This window comes from Hippopotamus amphibius, chromosome 2, assembly GCF_030028045.1.
Source record: "Hippopotamus amphibius kiboko isolate mHipAmp2 chromosome 2, mHipAmp2.hap2, whole genome shotgun sequence".
NCBI lineage: Eukaryota > Metazoa > Chordata > Mammalia > Artiodactyla > Hippopotamidae > Hippopotamus > Hippopotamus amphibius.
In genome coordinates this window covers 218,321,686-218,344,433 of record NC_080187.1, presented here as the reverse complement: position 1 = coordinate 218,344,433, position 22,748 = coordinate 218,321,686, and the positions used below count along the sequence as shown (strand labels likewise).

Here is a 22,748-nt window from a genome sequence, read left to right as displayed (position 1 = left end):
ATTGTTGTGGGCATTGGCCGTTCGTAACTTCTCTACTGCTGGGCAGTGTGACTGTACCACTATCTCTGTGTCTATTTTCCTGTTAGTGGACAGTTTGCTTTCAGTTTGGGGCTATTATGAATAAAGCCACCATGAGCCTTCATGAATGTTTTGTGGACATAAGGTTTCATTTCTTCTGGGTAAATACAAAAGAAGCAGAATTGCTGGCTTACAAAATGAGTGTATATTTCACTTTATTAGAAATTTCCACAGTGTTCCAAATAGGTTGTATGGTTTTCCAATCCCACCAGCAAATGGTTTTGGTTACCTGAGACATGAAACTGCCCTGTCCCTCTTTTCCAGCTCCTGTGCAGTAGCCCCCACGACCTTCCAACAACCCCCTCCCTGGAGCAGCCTGGGTGGATGTGGGCTCCCGGCACACACAGGCTTTTACACGCCTGAGGGGGGCATGTGCGTAAAAGCACAGGACTGGGCAGGCCCTATGGTGTGTTTGTACAGATCTGTGCCATCTGTCTTTCCTGCCTTCTGCCCACCTCCTGCCTCCTTTCTCCTGGAGGCTGAGCTGCATCTGCCCTCTGCCCTGGCCAAACTCATATGCATGCCTCTCCTTGCTTGGGTGTGTGGCTCCTGGATATCAGGAATTTTGTCTGATTTGCCCCCATGCCTGGGGGCCCAGCCCATGGGTGTGACCAGAACCTTTTCACTCCATGCAGAAGAGGAGCCCTCCCCTGTGTGCCCAGGTGAGCCCAGCAAGCAGCTGTCCAGAGAATGAGGGTAACTACCTGCTCTGCGTTTCCCAGGGAGTGGCTGGGAGCGGGGCACTGGGCTCAGCTCAGCTCCAAGCAGGGATCATTGGGTAAGGAGGACTTCTCAGGGAGCTGAGAGTTGCATCTGACAGAGAAGGGGATAAAGGGCTGTTTGGCAGGTGGAGTGAGCTCTCCTTATACAAACACTGATTGGGAGCCTGCTGTGTGCTGGACTCGCCAATGCTGGAGACCCGCCCAGGAATACGACAGACCAGCTTCCTACCCCCACCCCCAGAGGGTGGAGGAGAAGGCAGAAAAGGGGCAGCAAGCGGCTAGTGTAGATGCTGCTGGGAAGAGAATGAACGGGGACAGTGGCCTCATGGCAGTGGCCACTTCCACCCTGGGTCCCAGGACTAGGAAAGGCTTTGGGGAGCACCAGCAGGGGACTTGGGGCCATCCTGGCACAGCCTGGCCACTCTCACACCAACAAGGAGGGTCACCATTGCAGCTTGTGGACCAAGAAACCATGGCCCAGAGAGTAACAGCATCTGCCCCAGGTCCCACAGCAAGGAAGCAGCGGATGGGCTACAGACAGTTCCATCGGCTACAAGTTCCACGCTTGTCCCAGATGTGCCCACAGAGAGAGGGGGAGCTGAGGGTTTCAGGAAGAGCTCATGTCTAGCAGCTGGTGGCGCTAGCCAGCCCTAGAAGTAGGGGGTCAAGAGGACCATTCTCTGGCCTCTTCACCTCCACCTGTTGATCACACACCCCACGTGGGGGCCCCAAAGGCAAGCCCCCCACCAGCCCAGGCTGCCCCCCAGGAAGACAACACAGCACTGCCCTCTGTCCCCTGCCTGTCTGAGTGCCACACGCACGACGTGCACAGCATTGTCTGCACTTTCGAACAAGGGCCGGCACCCATCCTCATTCTGGCAGGACAGGTGCCTTAGAATGAGACCTGGGGTGGTGGCCAAGGCGCCCTGGCAGAGAGGTGGGGACAGTCCTGCCTTCTCAGGGCCCCCTTTACCCTGGCAGATCCCTGACATCCATCAGCTCCAAATGTAGATCTCAATATTTGAACTTCCACGTCTCAGTAAAAGCAGCACAGTCGCCGGGATGAGCGCTCACTGTGGGAACTGGGTCAGGAGTGTCCGTGCCTCGTGCCCTCTGCCTCTGGAAAGCCCAGAGGCCCGAGGAGGGAGGCTGGGAGGTGAGGATGGTGACCCCCAAGGATAAACAAGTGACTCAGAGGATGGCGGGGGGCGGGGAGAGGGGGGTGAACAAACAAGGGGTCAAACTGCTTCTTGCCTGTCAGTCCAAGGATCTTGGAAATTAGCTGGTCATGATCAGCGACATGAGAGGGAAAGCCCCTTTATGACTGCCGTTGAAAGAAAGATCCCCAGGTGGGATGGTGCGGGCTAAACCTCAACCAGGGGAGATGAACGCGGAATCTGATAGCAAAGTCCACTGATGCCGCAGACAGAGTCCCCTGGGGGAGGGCTGGACCACGACGCACAGCAGGAGGAGCAGAGGGGCTGCTGCCTGCGATGCTGGAGTGAGTTCTGGACCTTCGTGAGATGGACACACAGCAGGCATTGGTCGGTTGGCGAGCTTGTCTACACTTCAGGCTCCAGAGGTTTTTGGATTCATGAGGAAGGAGAAATCTTGGTGCTGGACCCAAGAGGATGTTGTGTGGACAAGAGAATGTGGGTGAGGAGGCTGGTGCCCTGAGGAGCGGCACTCGGCTGCGGTCTGTCACCCGTGGCTGGCCCTAGAGTTCCCCCGCTGTTTCTTCCTTCTCCATCTAGAGCCTTCTGTCTAAGGCAGACCCTGAAGATATTGCGGAGTCAGTTCCTGATCATAATAAGGAGAGTTGCACTATTTTTTTGGTTTCCCAGTGCATATAAAAGTTATGTTCCCATGCTGGAGAAGGTATGGAGAAAAGGGAACCCTCCTACACTGTTGGTGGGACTGTAAATTGGTGCAGCCACTATGGAGAACAGTGTGGAGATTCCTTAAAAAAATAAAAATAGAGCTACCAGATGATCCAGCAATCCCACTCCTGAGCATATATCCAGAGAAAACTGTAAGTGGAAAAGATACACGCACCCCAATGTTCATTGCAGCACTATTTGCAATAGCCAGTACATGGAAGCAACCTAAATGTCCATCAACACATGAATGGTTAAAGAAGATGTGGTACATATATACAATGGAATATTACTCAGCCATAAAAGGAAGAAAATAATGCCATTTGCAGGGACATGGATGGACCTGGAGATTATCATACTAAGTGAAGTAAGTCAGACAGAGAAAGACAAATATACCACATAAGTGGAATCTAAAATATGACACAAATGAACTTATTTACAAAACAGAAATAAAGTCACAGACATAGAAAAAAAACTTTTGGTTACCAAAGGGGAAAGGGGTGGGAAGGGATAAATTTGGAGTTTGGGATTAGCAGATACATACTACCATATATAAAATAGGTAAACAACAAGGTCCTACTGCATAGCACAGGAAACTATACTGTCAATATCTTGTGATAACCTACAATGGAAAAGTATCTGAGAGAATATATATATATAATATATATATGTATCTGAAAATATTATATATAAATATATTATATGTATAACTGAATCACTTTGCTATACACCTAAAACTAACACAATGTCATAAATTAACTATACTTCAATTTTAAAAAATCATTAAAAAATAAAAGTTACCTTCCCAATATACCATAATCTATTGTGTGCAATAGCATATGTCTTTAAAATATATATACATACCTTAATTTAAAAATGCTTTATTTCAAAAAAAAAAAAATGCTTTATTTCTAAAAAATGCTAACCATCATCTGAGCCCTCAGAAATAGCAACATCAAAGATCCCTGATCACGGATCATCATAATAATATAATAATAATGAAAAAGTTTGAAATATTGCCAGAATTACCAAACTGTGACAGAGACAGGAATCAAGAAAATGCTGCTGGGAAAACGGTGCGTATAGACTTGCTCAACACAGGGTTGTCACCAACCTTCAGTTCATAAAAAATGCAGTAAAGTCCAGCACAACCAAAGGAGGTCTGCTGTCCTGTGATGACCGTGACACCTGTCCTGTAATGACTGTGACCACCCTGCAAGACGGGCCAACAGAAGTGTTACTAACAGGATGGGTCAGAGCCAGAGGCGGCCACACGTTCTGGACACAAGAAATACTGACGTCCATGAAACTGCATCTAATGATGTGTTTGGATGAGTGGCTGGTGGCTCCTGTGTTTCTGAAAAAAGGTTTTGCTGCATTCGCCGGACGTTTGGCTTTGTCCTTAGAGTATGCAAAGCAGCATTTAAGTTGTAAACAGAGACCCATATGATGATAAGAAAATGCAGAAAGTAAAATTTTTTCCTTCAATTCAGTCTTGGAGGGCTTTTGACTGCTTTTTGTTTTCTAAAGATAGATTGGAAGCCAGTAAAGGAAAAAGGCTGAGTGTCCTGGGAAGTGTAAATTACACTGACCCAAATGGCAGGCTAACATGTCCTTTGGATCTGGGACTAATTCTAAATCTGTTGATTAATCATTTTAAACTTCTATAGTAGTAAATGTATTAATTCTGCCCTTCACACGCAATCCAGCTGGAGACTACATGTGATTTTTGTGTTTGCTTCTGGGGAAGAGAGAAGGTAACCAGCCTGCCTCCCCAGGGCTGACCAGGAGGGGGCGTTGGAGCCACAACCAGCCCAGCGCTGCCCCCTGGTGGTCGGGGCCACCACGCAGGGCCTGAGGCTCTGGGGAGACTGTGAAGGATGGTCCCCCAAGCTCTCCTCTCCTGAGGTGTCATGAAGGCCAGGAAACCCGCAACAGGGTTTTCATCCTGTTGTTTCCTTTACACAGAAGAGGACAAAACACTTTGCAAATTATCTTTAGCAAACCAACCACTTACATCTCCTTTCAAATCTGATGCCTTGACCAATTCTGTAGTTCTAGATTTTGCTATAGTGTGTGATCCACAATCACACCCAACAGTAACTACGGTGCACCCAACAGTAACTAAATCAGATGTCTGGACTCAACGCTTAACATTTTGTTTATGACAAAATAAAGCCCAGTCTTTTCGCCACCAACAAGTGATTGGGGAAATGCGTGATCCAAACACTTCCCTGCTGAGAAACAAATTATATCAAACAAGTCCACTTCAAAAACAACTTTTTATTTAAAAATAATCAACTCCATCAGTTAGATTTTTCAATACCATGTGTTAAAAAATCCTTTTCTGGGTACCTCAAAGAGAGATGCAATAGATATAATCACAAAACAACGGCCTCCAGAGGAAAAATGCTTTCAAAGTGATTTTAATGGTCTCAGGTTTAGGGCCCCACTGAATATTTTTAAGGCACCTCTCCACCATCACCAGCCCCTCAAAAGTGCTCGGGCCCTTTCCCCCTTGGTTAATGCTGTGATTGTTTGCTGTCGCGGGTATTGTGTTTCTGATAGCCATACTGCAGGTGCTCTGTGCCCATAGATGAAACCCACCAGGCACCCACTCCTGCTGGCGTGCTGAGCTTCCGGATGCTGAAGAGTAGACAGAGAAAACAGTGAGTAAGGAGAGGGCACCGGGCTCCTGGCAGAACCTGGCTGTGAGGAACACTTTTTGGTGACCCCTGTCCCCCGAAAACTGTCTGGTAATAGATGTGAGGCTCCTCTGTCTTTGCCTTCTTTTTTTATTTTGTCATAGGATGCTGCAAGTGGACATCCTTCTCCCCTTGTTTAAATTTATTTAGGCTGTGCTGGGTCTTACTTGCAGCATTCAAACTCCTACTTGTGACATGCATGTGGGATCTAGTTCATTGACCAGGGTTCGAACACAGGCTCCCTGCACTGGGAGCACAAAGTCTTACCGAATGGATCACCATGGAAGTCTTTGTCTTTGCCTTCTGTTGTAGATGGTTATTGACAGAATATGTGTGTCCCCCTCAAAATTCATATGTTGAAATATGATGCTGTTTGGAGGTGGCACCTTTGGGAGGTGATTATATCATGAGAGGGAGCCTTGTGATGGGATTAATGTCCTTATAAGGAGAGGCCAGAGAGCTTCTTCCTCTCCCTCTCTCTCCCTCTCTCTCTCTTTCTCTCTCGCCCCCCCACCCCCACCCCCTGGACCCACCCCCGTGAGGGCACAGCAAGAAGACAGCACAAACCGGAAGCAGGCCCTCACCAGGAAACAGATCTGCTGGCAGCTCATCACCAGGGGCAGAGCCCTGGAATGTTTCCCAGTGCCCAGCCTCCACCCTGGCACTCTAGCTCCTGAGTACAGGGCCCTGTGGTCCTGCTACCTCCACCCCCTCTCCCCCTCCCCCCCACCTGGCCTGGAGCTGAGAAAGTGATGGGTGAACTTCTGCTGGGGGAGAAGCACAGAGAGGGTGAAGGAGCCAGAGGCTGGGCAGGGGCAGAAGGAACGCCTGGGGTGGGCACCTTTCCAGAGTACTGGAAGCAAGGCCCAGGGGGCCAAGGGCGGGAGGGAGTGGGGAGGGCAAGCTGGGGACAGTGAAGACCAGCAGGGCTGGGAGGACTGACACTGGGAGAGGACCCACCAGGAGACACCTCCTCTCAGGGCAGGTCCTGCAGGAAGAGGCCTGCATGGCATCCCCCAGTCAGCTGCTTTGTGGAGGAAAAGCAAGCCTCAGACAGAAGGGTCTGGGCAGGGTGGCCAGATTTAGAAAGAAAAAATAAAATATAGGATGCTCAGTTAAATTTGAATTTCTGGTAAACAATACATATTTTAGTATAAGTATGCCCTGTGCAATATTTGGGACTTTCTTACACTAAAAACAATTTTTTCATTGACTTTCCATTCAAATTCAACTGGTGTAGGAGTCTGTTCGGGCTGCTACAACAGAATACCATAGCCTGGGCAGCTTGTAAACAACAGATGTTTATTTCTCACAGTCCTGGAGGCTGGGAAGTCCCACGATCAAGGTGTTGGCAGGTTCATGTGTGGTGAGAGCCGCCTTCATGGCTCATAGACAGCCAAGTTCTCCCTGGGTCCTCACCTGGCAGGAGGGCCAAGGGAGCTCCCTGGGGTCTCTTATAAGGACACTAATCCCATTCATGAGGGCACCACCCGCATGAACTAATCACCTTCCAAAGGCCCCACCTCCTCTTGCCATCACCTTGGAGATTAGGATTTAACATAAGAATTAGGCGAGGCAGGGTTGCCACATAAATTTTGAGTCCACAGTATGTGGGCACCCAGAATTTTCTCTGGCAAGCCCAGCCTAGAAACCCCGGAGAGACAGATGTCCCCTTCAACTATCCAGGCATGGAGGTGGAAGAAGGGCCCTTCCCCATTTATGCTGACATTAAACCATCATGAAAACTCTATCACCAGAATTCATGACCCCGTGTCCAACTCCCCTGAGTTGTGGGCCTTCTCTTGAATGGGAAGCAAATCTGGGAGAAAGAAAAGGACAGCAGGGAACCCATCACTCTTGGTCACCCATCGCCAGAGGGCTTGGCCTGTGACAGGCCTGCTGGCTGAGTGGGCTTGGTGGGGCTGGGGGGCAAGAGGGGCTGGGTGGCCCAGGACACACTGGCTGGGGGGCCCCTTGGCTCCACGCTCAGAGGGACTATCTAGTGCACTGACCTCCACAGCCCTGGACCACGGAAGCTACTCCCTCCTAATTTTGGGAATTCACCTACTCAAGTCAGAGAAACGGGCTGATGGGCAGAGCAGAAGAGCAGGATCTGAGACAGAGCTCTGGAGGCCTCTGCAGCAGGTGGGGAGGGCACCAACCCTCCCCCTGTTCCCAGGGTGGACATGGGTGTGAGGGTGGCACATCTGACAGCCTGTCGACCCCAGAGAGAAAAGAGTCCCTGGTCTTTGGCCTGGCAGGGGGGCTGCCATCCGGGCTCTGATGCAGCCTTCACAGAATAGGAAATGAGTGTTCGGAGGACTTGGCTGAGCAGAGTGAGTGCCTCTGTGTGTGTGTGTGTCCGTGCCTGGCGGTGTGTCTGCGCCTGGCGGTGTGTCTGCATCGGGGAGGTATCTGTGGGTGTGTGGGTCTCCTGCGGGCACACTGTGCCTGTGGTGGGGGGGCACATTTCTTCTTCCACAGCTGCCCCTTCAATTCTGCCTGTGGGAGGCTGGCGCGGGGGGGGGGGGGGGGGGGACAGGCCTGCCCTGTTGCAGGCTGAGATCCCATTTGCCCCTCTCTTGCTGGAAGGTATCCTGTGGGGATTTCCCTCTGGTCCAGAGGCACCCAGCGCCTCCATCTACAGTAGTCTGGGGCCCGCTGTGGGCAGGGCCCGCTGGGATGGGAAGGTTTAAGGTGAGTCATTCTTGGCTCTGGCCCAGATGGCTCCTCAGACCAAAGCAGCTGCTGGCCGTGCCGTGTGGGATGGAGTCCGGGTTTGCCTAGAAGCCCCGGTAAATAAACAGGAAATTCCCAAGCAGCTCATGAAAATGACTTTGCATCCAGTGGAGTGAAGATGGAGGGTCTTTCAGAAAAACAGGGCTCATCATTCACACTTTCTTCCCAGGCTCACTTCTTCCCAAAGAGATGTTTTGATAAAGTTGTGAACAGATTTTAAAGATGCGTGATAGAAGGACATGGAAAGCAGACTTAAGAGGGATGGAATCCTGGTTTAGGGAGAGGAGACAGTGATGCAGGGAGTTGGGGTCTGACACCCACACCCCAAGGCAGCCGCCGCCGTCCGTAGAGTGCGTGTGTCGGCCGGGTGTCCAGCCCGCGTAAGCCTGGATGAGGACGCCCGGGCAAGTGCTTCCACACCTGTGGCGGCTGACTGTGCACATATCAAAGTCGACATCAAAAGCAGAATCCTGCTTTCTGGCAGCAGACACAAGCCATTGTGTGAGCGGACAATCCTAGACTGAAACTGTGCCGTTTAGTGAGCATCAGGTGTTTCTTTGGTCACCAGCCCAACTTTGTCATTTGTCTTCACTCAATCTTGAGTACCTTGGCAGGATAAAATCCTCCAGATGGAAGCACTGAGTCCGTTGTGTGCAAACACACGTTGAATGACACTGCTGGTGCCACAGCGCTTGGAGGTGGACAGAGCCAAGAGTGGCCGGACACTAGCCACGCAGACACCAACCTCAGCCACGTGCCCCAGTGGGGACCAGAGGAGCAGGGCCAGGGTCCCCTGGAGAGATGACAAGTGCTGCCTGTACCCACACCACCCTGGGGGTGGGGGCGGGGGTGGGCGGTTGTTGCTGGAGAAACACGCGGCTTCCAGATGAGGCAGTGTTGACGCCCCCCGAGCTCTCCTCACCCAGGGCCAGGCTGCGAGGACCGAAAGGGGCATCGGGTCCCATCTGCCTATTGACCCATCCGCCCAAGGCACAGCAGTCCCTGCAAGCTGCTCTAGGACTAGGGTGGGAAGAGTGGCATTTTTTTGCACTTAGAAAACAAGTGGAGTCAGCGTGGGGCCCAGCGCAAGTGTGATGCCCCAACCTCCATCTTTAGCCCCACCAGTTCTGGCTCATCCCTCCCAAAGCTGGCCCCATAACCAAGCCTGTCTTCTGTATCTCACGTTCCGCACCCCTGCCTGGGCCAAGTCGCCCAGGACGGGGGGTGAGGGGAGTGGGCAGCCATGAGTGGGATTCCTAGGCCATCGGGTCTGGGACCCACCTGCAGACCTAGAGGGGAGCGGAGGCCTCCAGCCAGGACCCCGCGTACCTCCTGCTGCCTCGGGGCCTGTGGGTGTGCTGCTTCCAGTTGTTACCCACCGGGCTTCTTGGCCTCTTTAATCAATAGAAATTAATCAGAGGCCAGACAAGAAATTCAGGCCAGGCTTTATTGGGGCCCCTGCTGCATTGGGGGGAGGGAGAACAAGTAAGAATTTCCTTTGCTAGCTCTCTCCTTGAGGGGTGGGGGGCGAGCTGGTTCCTTACATGGGGTGAGGGTAGGGATGTGTCCAGGGTTCGGGCCAGAGAGGTGGCCTAGGTGATCTGCCCACTCCCTTGGTGGTGGTATGTGCAGGGGCCACACGCAGTACTCTGCTTTTGGTCCTGACCCCCTGCTTTTGCTGCCAACACCCGACTCTTGCACCCTGGCTCTGCAGAAGGGGCAGGTGGGCTTTCTGGTCTTTTTGTATCTTGTTGTCCCTAATTTGCCCCAACTGTACAGGCACACAGTTACTTTTAGTCCCTTATAATTTCTTTGTATTCTGTTGCTCGAGGAGACCTTTGTCCAGGTGCAAGCACTGCAGCAAAGGGCCGCGCGTCCCAGGTCCCAGCCTGTCTCACAATGACCCAGGGTGAGCTCCCTCCACTCCTGGATTCACTGCTGAGTGTGGGCTGCTGGCACAGACCAAGCCCGAGCCTGACACACTGTGTGGCCTAGCAGCCCCGTTCTGATACTGGTGGGTTCAGGCCACACGGGTGATCAGACCCTTCACCTGGGCCCTGCCAACCAGGGTTCTGTATTCACCCAGCACCGTCTGGAGGCTGCGTAGAGAGGACACAATGACAGCTCTTGGACCTCATGAAGACCATACTGCTTCCCACCCTGTGGACCTGAAATCTCCTCCTACAGAACAAGAGTCTCTGGTCACGTTTGAAGAGCGAGGGGTTGGGCAGATGAACAATCTGCTCTTTTAAAACTTGCAAACAGTCATACAGGGGATGTCCTCTGATCAAGATGGAATCAGGCTCCACCTCAATGCTGAAAACACAACAGAAAAATGTATAAACACTGAAAGTTACACAACACACTTCTAAACAATCCATGCATCAAAGAGGAAGTCTCTCTGGAAATTTTAAAATACGTGGAAATGAATGAAAATTGTGATAGCTAATTGTATGCATCACCTTGACTGGGCCACAGTGAGGCAGGAGATAGATGGGTCCCAGGCTGAGCAGCTGGAGTTTCTCCCCTCTGGACAGATATTCCAAAACAGCAGGAGTGAGAGAAGAGCTGAGCCCTGCCCAGATAAAAGAGACCACATATTTCTCATTCTCGAGGTCAAGGAGAACTTCCCATCTACCTTCCCAACTATACATGCACAGAAAGCCTCCTTAGAGGTCAAAAAGGGAGTGATGTCAACCCACCCATAGGCCTCTTCACTAGAATTCATCTTGGCTAGGAGATGTGCTCACACACATGGGAGAACCCTGAGATAAACCAAATACAGACTCAGAACCAGCCAAAGCAAGATGATTTGCCAAAAGAAATCCAGAGGAAATGCCCCACATAACTGATTCAAACTACCATGAGGGCACGACTCTCTCTTTCTCTGAGCCCATCCGTGTGTCTATCCACACATACTCTTCTTCCTCCTAATAAACACTTTACCTGTTTCACTACTTTCTGTTTCTTCTTGGAAATTCATTTTCTGCCAGGGCCTTGTCACTGCCACTGGTGTAGTGGCTAGGATTCAGCACTCTCACTGCCACGGCCTGACTTCAGTCTCTGGCCGGAAACCGAAACCTTGCTTCTAGCCACTGCAGGCCGAGGCCACCTGAGATCAATAGGATGCTCCTATCTGGCTAAACGTTACTTCTGAGTGTATCTGCGAGGGTGTTTTCGGAAGCGATTATTAGCATTTGAATTGGGAGTCTGAGCAAAGCAGATGGTCTTCCCCAATTTAGGTGGGCATCATCCAATCTGGTGAGGATTCGCTAGAACAAAGAGGTAGAGGAACGTTGGGTTGGCTCTCTGCCTGACTGCATGAGCTGGGGCGTTGATCTTTTCCTGCCTTCAGTGCTGCTGGTCCCCAGGCCTTCAGCCTTGGACTAGAACTCTCAGCTCTTGGACCTTCAAACTACGTCACCAACTTTCCTGGGTCTCTAACTTATAGATGGGAGATGATGGAACTTCTCAGCCTCTGTAATTGCATGAGTCAATACCTTACACCAAATATCTATATACATGTGTGTGTGTGTGTGTGTGTGAATGAATATATTTTTAGATGCAATTAACATTTATTTTTTTATTTTTATTTTTTTAAATTTTATTTATTTATTTATTATTTTTGGGGGGGTACACCAAGTTCAATCATCTGTTTTTATACACATATCCCCGTATTCCCTCCCTCCCTTGACTCCCCCCACCCCTCGAGTCCCCCCCCACCCTCCCCATCCAGTCCTCTAAGGCATCTTCCATCCTCCAGTTGAACTCCCTTTGTTATACAACAACTTCCCACTGGCTATCTACTTTACAGTTGGTAGTATATATATGTCTGTGCTACTCTCTCGCTTCGTCTCAGCTTCCCCTTCACCCCCCGCCCCCTCCCAAACCTCAAGTTCTCCAGTCCATTCTCTGCATCTGCGTCCTTGTTCTTGTCACTGAGTTCATCAGTACTGTTTTTAGATTCCGTATATGTGAGCTAGCATACAATATTTGTCTTTCTCTTTCTGACTTACTTCACTCTGTATGACAGACTCTAGGTCTATCCACCTCATTACATATAGCGCCATCTCATCCCTTTTTATAGCTGATTAATATTCCATTGTATATATATGCCACATCTTCTGTATCCATTCGTTTGTTGATGGGCATTTAGGTTGCTTCCATGTCCTGGCTATTGTAAAGAGTGCTGCAATAAACATTATGGTACATGTTTCTTTTGGGATTATGGTTTTCTTTGGGTATATGCCCAGGAGTGGGATTACTGGATCATATGGTAGTTCTATTTGTAGTTTTTTAAGGAACCTCCAAATTGTTTTCCATAGTGGCTGTACCAACTTACAGTCCCACCAACAGTGCAGGAGAGTTCCCTTTTCTCCACACCCTCTCCAACATTTGTGGTTTCCAGATTTTGTGATGATGGCCATTCTGATCGGTGTGAGGTGATACCTCATTGTGGCTTTGACTTGCATTTCTCTGATGAGTAGTGATGTTGAGCATCTTTTCATGTGTTTGTTGGCCATCTGTATGTCTTCTTTGGAGAAATGTCTATTTAGGTTTTCCGCCCATTTGTGGATTGGGTTATTTGCTTTTTTGGTATGAAGCTTCATGAGCTGCTTGTATATTTTGGAGGTTAATCCTTTGTCCGTTGTTTCATAGGCAACTATTTTTTCCCATTCTGAGGGTTGCCTTTTAGTCTTGTTTATGGTTTCTTTCGCTGTGCAAAAGCTTTTAAGTTTCATGAGGTCACATTTGTTTATTCTTGATTTTATTTCCATGATTCTAGGAGGTGGGTCAAAAAGGATCTTGCTTTGATGGATGTCATAGAGTGTTCTGCCTATGTTTTCCTCTAGGAGTTTTATAGTGTCTGGTCTTACATGTAGGTCTTTAATCCATTTGGAGTTTATTTTTGTGTATGGTGTTAGAAAGTGTTCTAATTTCATTCTTTTACATGTTGCTGTCCAATTTTCCGAGCACCACTTATTGAAGAGGCTACCTTTTATCCATTGTATATTCGTGCCTCCTTTGTCAAAGATAAGGTGCCCGTATGTGTTTGGGCTTACTTCTGAGTTCTCTATTCTATTCCATTGATCTTCCTTTCTATTTTTGTGCCCGTACCATACTGTCTTGATCACTATTAGATGCGATTAACATTTAAATTAGTAGACTCTGAGTAAAGCAGATTACTCTCCATAATGTGGGTGGGACTCATCCAATCAGTTGAAGGCCCTTTTGTTCTTGAGATGTCACTCCATATACAAAATTAAGTCAAAATGAATCCTAGAACTAAATGAAACACCTAAGACTATAAAACTCTTAGAAAGAAGCAGAAATAAATCTTCATTACCTTGGGTTAGGCTAGATATGACACCAAAAGCAAAGATGACAAAAGAAAAAATAAATTGGACTTCACAAAATTAAATACTTTTGTGCTTCAAAGGACATGAAAAAGTAAGATGACAATCCACAGAATGGGAGGGAAAAAAAATTGCAGACCATACATCTGATAAGGAACTTGCATTTAGAATACATAAAGAACTATGACATCTCAACAACAAAAACCTCAAATAACCCGATTAAAAATGGGCAAAGGATCTGAACAGATAAACAAAGAAGACATAAAAAGATGCTCAATACCATTAACCACCAGGGAAACACAAATGAAATCCACCATTAGATATCACTTCACACTTACCAGACTAGATCTGACTAGGATGAAAGTCAGATCACAACAAGTGTTGACAAGGATGTGGAGCAATCGGAGCCCTCATGCACTGCTGGCGTGAGTGTAAAATGATGCCACCACTTTGGAAAACAGTCTGGCCGTTTTCAAAATGGTTAAAGGTAGAGATCCCACGTGACCCAACAATTCCACTCCTGGGTCTGTTCCCAAGAAAAATGAAAACATATGCCCATACAAATACTTATACACTGATGTTCATAACTGCTTTATTCATAATAGGCAAACAAACTAAGTGTCCATCAATTGAAGAATGGATGAATAAAATCTGGTGTATCCATACAACAGAATGTTATTTTGCAATAAAAATAAAGTACTGATACAGGCTGCAAAATCATCATCAGTGATTCTGAATCAACCCTACCTCTTCTACAGCACCATAAAGCTTTGTTCAGAAACATCCATTGTCATGTGAACTTTTCTATTTTTTTAATGGAGGCACTTATTTGGGGACCAGGAGCCTTTTTAGGGGGGCTGGTGTGTATGTGGAGTAGAGAGGACACCAGGGCAGATGCCCCTTCCCGGTGCCTAGACTGGGTTTAAGCTCTTAGTGCTGAGAATGAGGGCTGGAGTGAGGAATAGAAGTTTCTGGAGCAATCTGGAAAATGCCTGAGCCATGGGGTTATAGTCAGAGGTCACCTAACCTTTGAGGACAAAGTCTTGGAGGTCAGACTGGTACCCTAGGGGAGTTCTGCCTTATCCAGGTGACTAAGTGTGGCTTAGAACAGATGGACCCCATCAGTCTTTCCACTGCTATGGGAAGACAGGCCATTTTCTGCAGAGGTCTGTGTCCTTGGCAATGGGAGGTGGGGGTGCACTGTGTCTTCATAATTTGAGCATAATTTAGGTATAAAAAGGACTTGCCTATTACTTTGTGGTCATAGGCTTGGCGACCCATGAGCCATATCTACATCAAATTTTATTTTTAAAAAGACCACTTTCCTTCCCAGCCTTCAAGAAATATTTATAAAAAAAATGATTACAGGACTTTCCTGGTGGTCTAGTGGTTAAGAATCTGCCTTCCAAAGCAAGGGACACGGGTTTGATCCCTGGTCAAGGAACTAAGATCCCACATGCCACGGGGCAACTAAGCCTGTGCACCGCAATTACTGAGCCCATGAGCCACGACTAGAGAGCAACTAAGACTGCATGCCGCAACTACAGAGCCATGCACTCTGGAGCCTGCACACCCCAACTACAGAGAAGACCATGCACCGCAACCAAGACTGGATGCAACCATAAATAGATAAATAATAAATAAATAAATATCTTTTTTAGAAAGGATTACATATTGGGCCATAGAGGAAAACCTCAATAAATACCAAAAGGCAGAAAGTGTACAGGTGTCCTAAAACCTCAGTGCAATAAATGCACAAGTTAATAACTTTAATTTTTTAAATGCAAATCATACCACAACCTTAAAAATCTACCCACTGGAAACCGAAAATAAAAACACTCTCCTAAATAAATGTTGAGTCACAGAAGAAATGGAAACTGCAATTAACGTAGGCAGGAATGAAAAGAAAACTGCCCAGCCAAACTCCCAGGACTTGGCCCCCACCTGCTCTCACCACAAAGCAAGAAGAAATGAATAGAAATCAGATGTCTTCAAAAGAAGAAATAAAACAAGAGGACTGTGGGTTTTTTTTTTTTTTTTTCAAATTTACTTGGTTGCTAGGTCTTAGTTGTGGCAGGGGGGGAGGTCCTTAGTTGTGGCATGTAAGCTCTTAGCTGCATCATGCATGTGGGATCTAGTTCCCTGACTAGGGATCAAACCTGGGCCCCCTGCATCGGGAGCTCAGAGTCTTAACCACTGTACCACCAGGCAAGTCCTGAGGACTGTGGGGTTTTTTGGTTTTTTTGGGTTTTTTTTCTAAAATTTTATTTTATTTCAGTCTATAAGTACTGCTATTTATTTGAATTGCTCACATAAATCCATTTCACCCAAAAAGGAACTGTAAAGTGCTTCTAGCAGTGTAAGCACAGTTGGCAAGGCCTATCCAAAGGTCTTCCACTAGAGTCCACAGAAAATCCAAATGTAGTTAAACCATAAACTAGATATTCTTATTATCTGTGCCATAAAAGATTTTCAAAATCAGTTCATATAGAATGTCACTCATGGCAGGTAAGAGCACTGAGCTGATTTCTGATAACTAAGTTATGTTATCATTGAACATAATTTACCTTGAATGATTACTGGCATCTGGAAGAACTTGGGGTAGGGGCTCTTCACAAGTTACACAAACACCACTTGCACAGGGACAACCCGGCATCCCCAGGGTATCCCCAGGCTCTTTTACTCCCAGTGTGAAAAGTTACTTCTGAAGAGCCTAAACCCCAAAAGGTAACCACAACAAAAAAACGTTGTGTTTTTTTCATTTTTCTTTTTGAAAATGATGATTCAAAGACAGACTTGTAGACTTGTACCTCTTCACGACATAGAAGGCAAATGCAACCTCTGAAGGGAATTGTTCTAATTATTGCCTAAAAAAGTAAAGTTATACAACTATATTCAAGGACATAAGACAAAGCACTACTTTAAAACTAGAATGACTGAATAGTTAGGTGAAAAGCATAGCTGAAACAGGAAAGGTAAATGGACTTAAGAATAATTTCAGTTGGGACGATGACCAATCAGTCCTAGGAGCTTCTGTTATCTGAATAGTTTGAATCACATTGTTTTCTTTTTTACCTTCCAAAATGTCTTCACTGAAATCTCAAAGCAGCATTCTCACAGAACTAAATAATAGTTATCATTTTGTTAGGATTCAAAATTTCAATCCAGTAGCCATCAGGATCTTGAATAAATGCCAGGCCTTTCATTCTGCCGTCATCAGGTTTCTTCACAAATTTGACTCCCAGTTCTTCAAATCTTTTACAAGCACCGTGAACGTCAGGAACAGCAATTCCAATGTGACCAAATCCCCGAGGGTCTGAATGGCCACTGTGGTAACTCTGGGTCTCATCATCTTCAGTGCCCCAATTGTGTGTCAGCTCAAGTGTAGCTTTTCTGGAGACTGCCCATGCTATTCTTTCATCTTTATCTTTTGGGATGTCATTTTTATCCTCATAAGGCAAGAAATAGAGTGAAAATTTCATAGTGGGAAAATCTAATTTTTGGAGTAGCATCATTCCAAGAATTCTAGTGTAAAAATCCAGTGACTTCTTAGGATCCTTAATTCGCAGCATGGTCTGCTGCAGGAGAAAATCCTTGGTGCTGGGGTCCGGGTCGGAGCAGCAGCCGAGGGCGGCCTCATCGGTGAGACCGCCACACGCGGGCTGCGATTCTGCCACGGCCGCACTGCTGTATCGGGGACGACGGTACACGGGAACGCAGCAGCCACCCGCACTTCGCTGGGCACCAGGACTGTGTTTTTAAAGGCATGCAAAAGGATAAAAACAAAAGTAAATGAGTTAGAAGAGAAAAAACAAAATTGAGTTTTGAAGAATAAAATGAAGGCCTATTCTATGAAGAGGCTCATCCTGCAGGCCAGAGGCCAGGGGCCAGGCACTGGCATCCTCCTCCCCACTGTGAGCCTCCAGTTGGGCCTCTCAGAGCTCCATCCCTTCCTGCACCTGCCCCAGGCCAGCTGGGGTCGTTTGAGGTTTAGCGTAAATCAGAACACCCTGGACTGGGCCCCATAGGAGAGATGCCAAGGGCACCGGAGATGCAAGACCCAGCTGTGAGCCACGTTGTGAAGACGTCCTGGGCACCAGTGTGTCCCCCTTTCTGAGTCAGCCTAATTAATTACATTCATCCTCTCTAACTGCCTAGTAACTCTGAATAACCAGACTGGAACATTTGCTCTTTGCAGATCTCACCTCGTGATCTCTGTTCTCCCCAGTGTAAGGGCACAGAATGAGGTAACAGAATAGCTCCACAGGCCCTGGCAACCCGTGAGCTCCCTCCTCCATCCCCCACCCTCCCCCCTGCCCACCCCCGACCAAGCCTAGGTGGCTCTAGCCAAAGAAAGATTTCTGTCCTGGCAGAACGCCCCCTGGGGGCAGGTGCGTGTCTTCGAAACAGCGCCTCCTGCTGAGCCCCAGGGGAATTAATTTTGCAGATTCATGAGCAGAATAAATGCCATTGTTAAGCCACTAAGTTTGGGGCTGGTTTGCCACACAACCTGGGAAAAGTGCACTGATGTTGAAATTGAAGATGACTAAGTCTGCATCTCCTGCTGTGCAAAGATTTAAGTGCCTTTGACTTATTTATGCTTCAATAAAAAAGTTGTTGGGATAACAGTTTCTATCCCCGGGACAATGTACATAAAGTGGTTGGTAAAGCGCCTGGCACACCATAGGTGCTCAAGCAGTAAACAGGAGTGGCCATCACCATCATCACCCGTGCCTCTCCCGGTACAAGGCAAGTGCTATGACGTGGAAATTAGCTGCCCCATCGCTGAACCACAGAAAAAACATCAAGGGTTTTCTGTGGCCTGGCCACTGAGTAGTCCCCACGCTAACCGCACTTGCTTTTTCTTTCATTCCTGCACCTCTTCCTATTAAAGGTTTGTCTTTGCAAACGGGTCTCCAGCCAGCGTCCAGGTTTAAAAATAGGCTCTGGGTGAAGCTGAGGCCGGGTGCGCGGCACGGAGCACAGCAGGGCCGGGGCCGCGGGGGGTCCAGGAGGGTCGCGGCGGGGGCACGAGGGCGCGGGGCCAAGGGCGCACGGCGACCACGGGGGGCTGCGGGGGCGCGGGGGCGGCGGAGGGCCTGGGGGCGCGCGGGACGCATTGGGACTCAAGGGCGGCGGAAGGCCTGGGGGCGCGGAGGTGCGGGCGTCTCCCTGTCGGGGCCGCGGGCGCCGCCCTCCCTGGCAGGTCACCCTGACCTCGGCGCCGGCGCCGAGCTATCTCAGACTTGAACTTTCCGCTCGCTCCACGGGGCGTTTCCCAGGACCGGAAAGGTCGGCTGGGTCCTCGCGGGCCACCCGCTGCCTTGCCTGCAGGCGGCCGCATGTGCCACAGAAGGGGCGACTGAGCGAGTGGCGGGGTTCAGGGCGTCCCCAGGCGTTCTGCACCCCCACCCCTCCCCCGCCAGAAAGCCGCGAGCTGGGCGGGAGGAGGCGTCTTCGTGCCTTTGACTCGCCCAAAGACATCGAGCATCGACAGTCCTGCTGAAGTGGGGTCGGCGCGCAGGTGAAAGTCCCTGGGTGCCGGGGGCCAGGCTGGACCCCACCTGTCCTCCAGGAGCCCGGGTCTGTGGAGCGACAGGCGAGCACAGACGTGGTTCCAAGTTGAGTCTACAAGCGCAGCCTGCCAGAGAGTCCAGGCTGGGGTCCAGATGCTGGGGAAGGTGGTCCAGGAGCCTAGTCCGATCCGGTGTGAAGGGATTGGCATGACCACACCCATCCAAGTGGGCAGCAAGGCCCCATGATAGGAACAGGACAGAAAGGCCCGGGACAGCAAAGATCCAGGGAAGAGGACAGCAGAGGATGCTTGGTTTGGTTAGAGTTTAAGGTTGAGAGAATGTTGGATGGGGAAGATTAACCCTCACAGGCCATTCAGACCTCAGCTCAGATTAGCACCTCATCAGCCAGCCAGGTATGTCTGATAGAGAGGAAGGAAGGCGGGAGTGTAAATCCCAAGAGACTGAAAGAATGACCAGACCGGGGCCATCCCAGAGCAAAGCAAGATCTCAAATTGGCCAAAAGACTGTCAAGGTATATTTGTCAGGAGAGGTCACTTTACGCTGCAGCAACAAACAGCCCCAGATCTTAGAGTCTGAGCACAGCAAAAGTTTATGTCCCTTCTGTATATTTATTTCTCACACACAGTACACTTCAGATCTGGGCAACTCTCAGGGATGCAAGGGGCAGGTGGCCCTCCAAGCTGCACCCATCCTGTGACTCTGTCGCCCCTAGAGACCTCCTAGAGGGAGAGGGCCTGGAGAATCATGCCTTGCCCTGGATGTCACAGACAGCCTTCCACTCACAGTTCACATCCACAACCAGTCACATGACCCTTGACTGTCAGGGACTTCTCAGTGTCAACTGCCAAGAAACTGGAAGCAGGGGGAGACCAGATGTTCAGCAACAGAAGTCTCCATCCAAAGGGCCTGAGCCCCAAGGACCAACTCTGTCTATACTCTGCTTTGGCAGGAGGCTGGCTCACTCCTCAGGCCCTGCCCTGAGTCATCTGTCAAAGACATAAGTGCACAGCCTTCTGATTGGCTTGTTAAATGTCACTTTAACAACGTTTTGGGTAAAATGCCTAGAATTAGCTGAATCCAGTTTCAGATGTGCTGTCCCTTTCCTCTCTGGGTGAGGTCCCTGCTGGAAATACAAGCACTAGGACAGTGAGCAGACAATTTAGCAGGGAGTACACTGCAGAGGTTCATGGCTGTCTGCTCAACTCACTCTCCCCTCCTGCCCTCACAGGAGTGGCACTTGACCCTGGGCTGGCCAAGCTCTGCCTCCCTAGCATAGGGGTCCACCTGGGCTGGGCATACAATCAAGGGGGCCAATCGGAGTGGCCTCAAGGACTTGAGTTCTCTGCTGTGAGGCTCCAGCTTGTCTAAATGGAGCTGTTGCTGGCCAGCTTGACATTCTGAGCATGTTGAGGAGCTGGCCCCAGGAAGAAGCGAAGGGGGTGGGGGACAGAATAGAATAATGTATAGAGAGGTTGACATATTGACTATGGATGCATTGTGAGCTCCTGGATCCAACTATGCCTGAAGCTAATAATCCTGTTACACAGCCAATAAATTTCCTCTTTCTGTTTAAGCTAATTTGAACCGTATCTTCAAGCAATTACAAACGAAAAGACAAAAAGAGTTCCTGAGTAATACAATTACTAAATGGCCTTTGGCCCCAAACCCTAACACAGAATTCTTCTTAGCTGGGCTGTACTGCTAAGATCCTTCCTTCCACTGAAGCTAGGGTTCTAGGGCCTTCCCTCCTCTTCCCTAAAGCCAAGCTGTTAGTGAAAAAAAGAAGAAAAAAAAAAAAGTACCTGGCCTGGGTGTGGGAGCAGGAAAGACCCAGGCTTTCCTACTAGGGCTGTGTTTACCCCTGGGACATCCCTCTCATTCCCAGTCTTCCTTTCCTCTTCAATCTCATGTCCTGTGGTTCCAGGGGTCAGGACCTAAAGGAAGTGGGGCACCGCTGCTAGAGAGCCCCAGCTCCTCAGATGTAGGGGGCGCAGGGGCCAGCTGAGCAAGCCTCCTCTGCTCCCCCAGGGGAACCATCTGGGGACTACTACCCCACTGCAAGGTCAGGGGCTGGTGAGGGACAGGGTTTGGGGAATAGTGACCCTTTCCAGTGAGCTTGGGTGGAGATCACAGCCACCCACATGAGGGCTCGTGGGCTCAGAACACGCACAGGTTCTCTCTCTCAGGCTCCGTTCAGGGCCTTGGGGATCTCGCTCCTCTGACCCGTTCTTTCCACATCTGCCCTTTGCACAAGGTCTCTGCTGTCTGGTGGCCTGTCCTGGCTGCCTCAGGCCTGCAGCCTCAGCCCCTGCAGACTTTGGTTTCAAAGGTCTAACCATGGAGCCCAAGATCTAGGAGGTAGCGTTGCCAGATACAAGACACCCATGCCACACTGCTGTTTACTAAAAATGTATTCATTCTGGTATTTGAAATTCAAGTATAGCTGGACAGCCTATATGTTTATTTGCTAAACATGGCAACAGTAGAGGAAGCCCCGGCAGGGAGCAGGGCTGAGGTAGAAAAGGATCCCAGGCTTGCCTCCTGCCAGTTCTGTTTCCTGGGCTGCACCCTGGCCTGCCTCATCCACAGATACTCGGGCTGTAAGGCAAGGGGAACGTCCCTTACAAGGGGACCTGGAGATGGCTGCAGGGGCACCCAGAGCAAACCCCAGCATGAAGGAAGATAGCTGCTCCACCCACATTCCCCACCCTGGTCACCTGCCAGCCCCCTCTGACCAGCAGATCCTCTCCCGTGCAGGCAAGCGCTCTGGGCAATAATGGTATAAAAGCTCACAGCAGCTCTGGCGGCCATTAAACGGCTGGGTGTATCTCTAATGTCACCCAGTGACTGTCTTTCCATGGAAAGATAATAAATATTCACTGCCTCTCACCCTTGCCCACACTCCATGTCAGGTCCCAGGGGAAAACCAGTATACCACGGATGGCTGGGAACCAGGGCCGGTACCCACACATCTGGCTGAGCTGGAAGGGGCAGCCTGCACCCAGCAGCCCCCGCACCACCCCCCTTCAAGGTTACTTAACCCCCCAGGAGGCCGGCCTGCAGCAGGCTTGCATCTGTGGTCCCTGCAGCCCAGGTGGACCTGAGCTTCAGGAGGGTTGCGGCTGGATATCTAGTTCCATTACTGGCCACAGAGCCCTGCAGGAAAGGGCCCATCAGAAAGGGTTCCAAGGGCACTTTCTCAGACGGCATCATTGTCACCTGGCGTGGAATAAAAGGCCACGAGGAGCTCACAGCAACCATGGACAAGGTCTCTCTGAACAGCCTCTTGGGTCATTCTCCCCACCCCCCGCCAACACACAGGATGCACCTGGGTGAACTGACACTGCGCCCACCTTCAACTCCTCCCACCCACTGCGGTGGGCAGGGCCACCAGGCCTCTCATCCCCGCATGAATTAGGAAGAAGCACCTCCACCCTGAGCACCTCCCACTACATGAGGTGAGCTGGCTGCGCTTCCATCATTATCACCAACACCCACATTTAGAGGAAACATGGGCTCGCTCAGAGGTGCCCCGAGTGCCACATGTTGCCACGTGAACCCCTGTCTTTGGAGGTGTGGCCTTGAGTTCCTCCTACCTAGACCCCTCCAAACACTTGGCCCTTAGGAAACTCCAAGTCCAGGGTAATGCTCCCAGGCCTGCCCCATGGGCAGGGTCCAACCTTCCTGCCCTCAGGTCCAAAGTTTGCGTGTGCCTGACTGCGTGGCATTCAGG

General features: G+C 49.6%; 1 protein-coding gene across 1 annotated transcript; it reads right to left on the bottom strand.

The window, feature by feature from the left end:
• Window positions 1-16,445: 16,445 nt before the first annotated feature.
• LOC130844717 (lactoylglutathione lyase-like) lies at window positions 16,446-18,962 on the bottom strand. The gene is made up of 3 exons (XM_057720807.1): window positions 18,725-18,962; window positions 18,456-18,622; window positions 16,446-17,215 (listed from the first exon to the last, which is right to left on the bottom strand). Exons 1-3 carry the CDS (start codon window positions 18,960-18,962, stop codon window positions 16,601-16,603), a joined length of 1,020 nt encoding a protein of 339 aa, XP_057576790.1. The 3' UTR covers window positions 16,446-16,600.
• Between the last annotated feature and the right edge of the window lie 3,786 nt (window positions 18,963-22,748).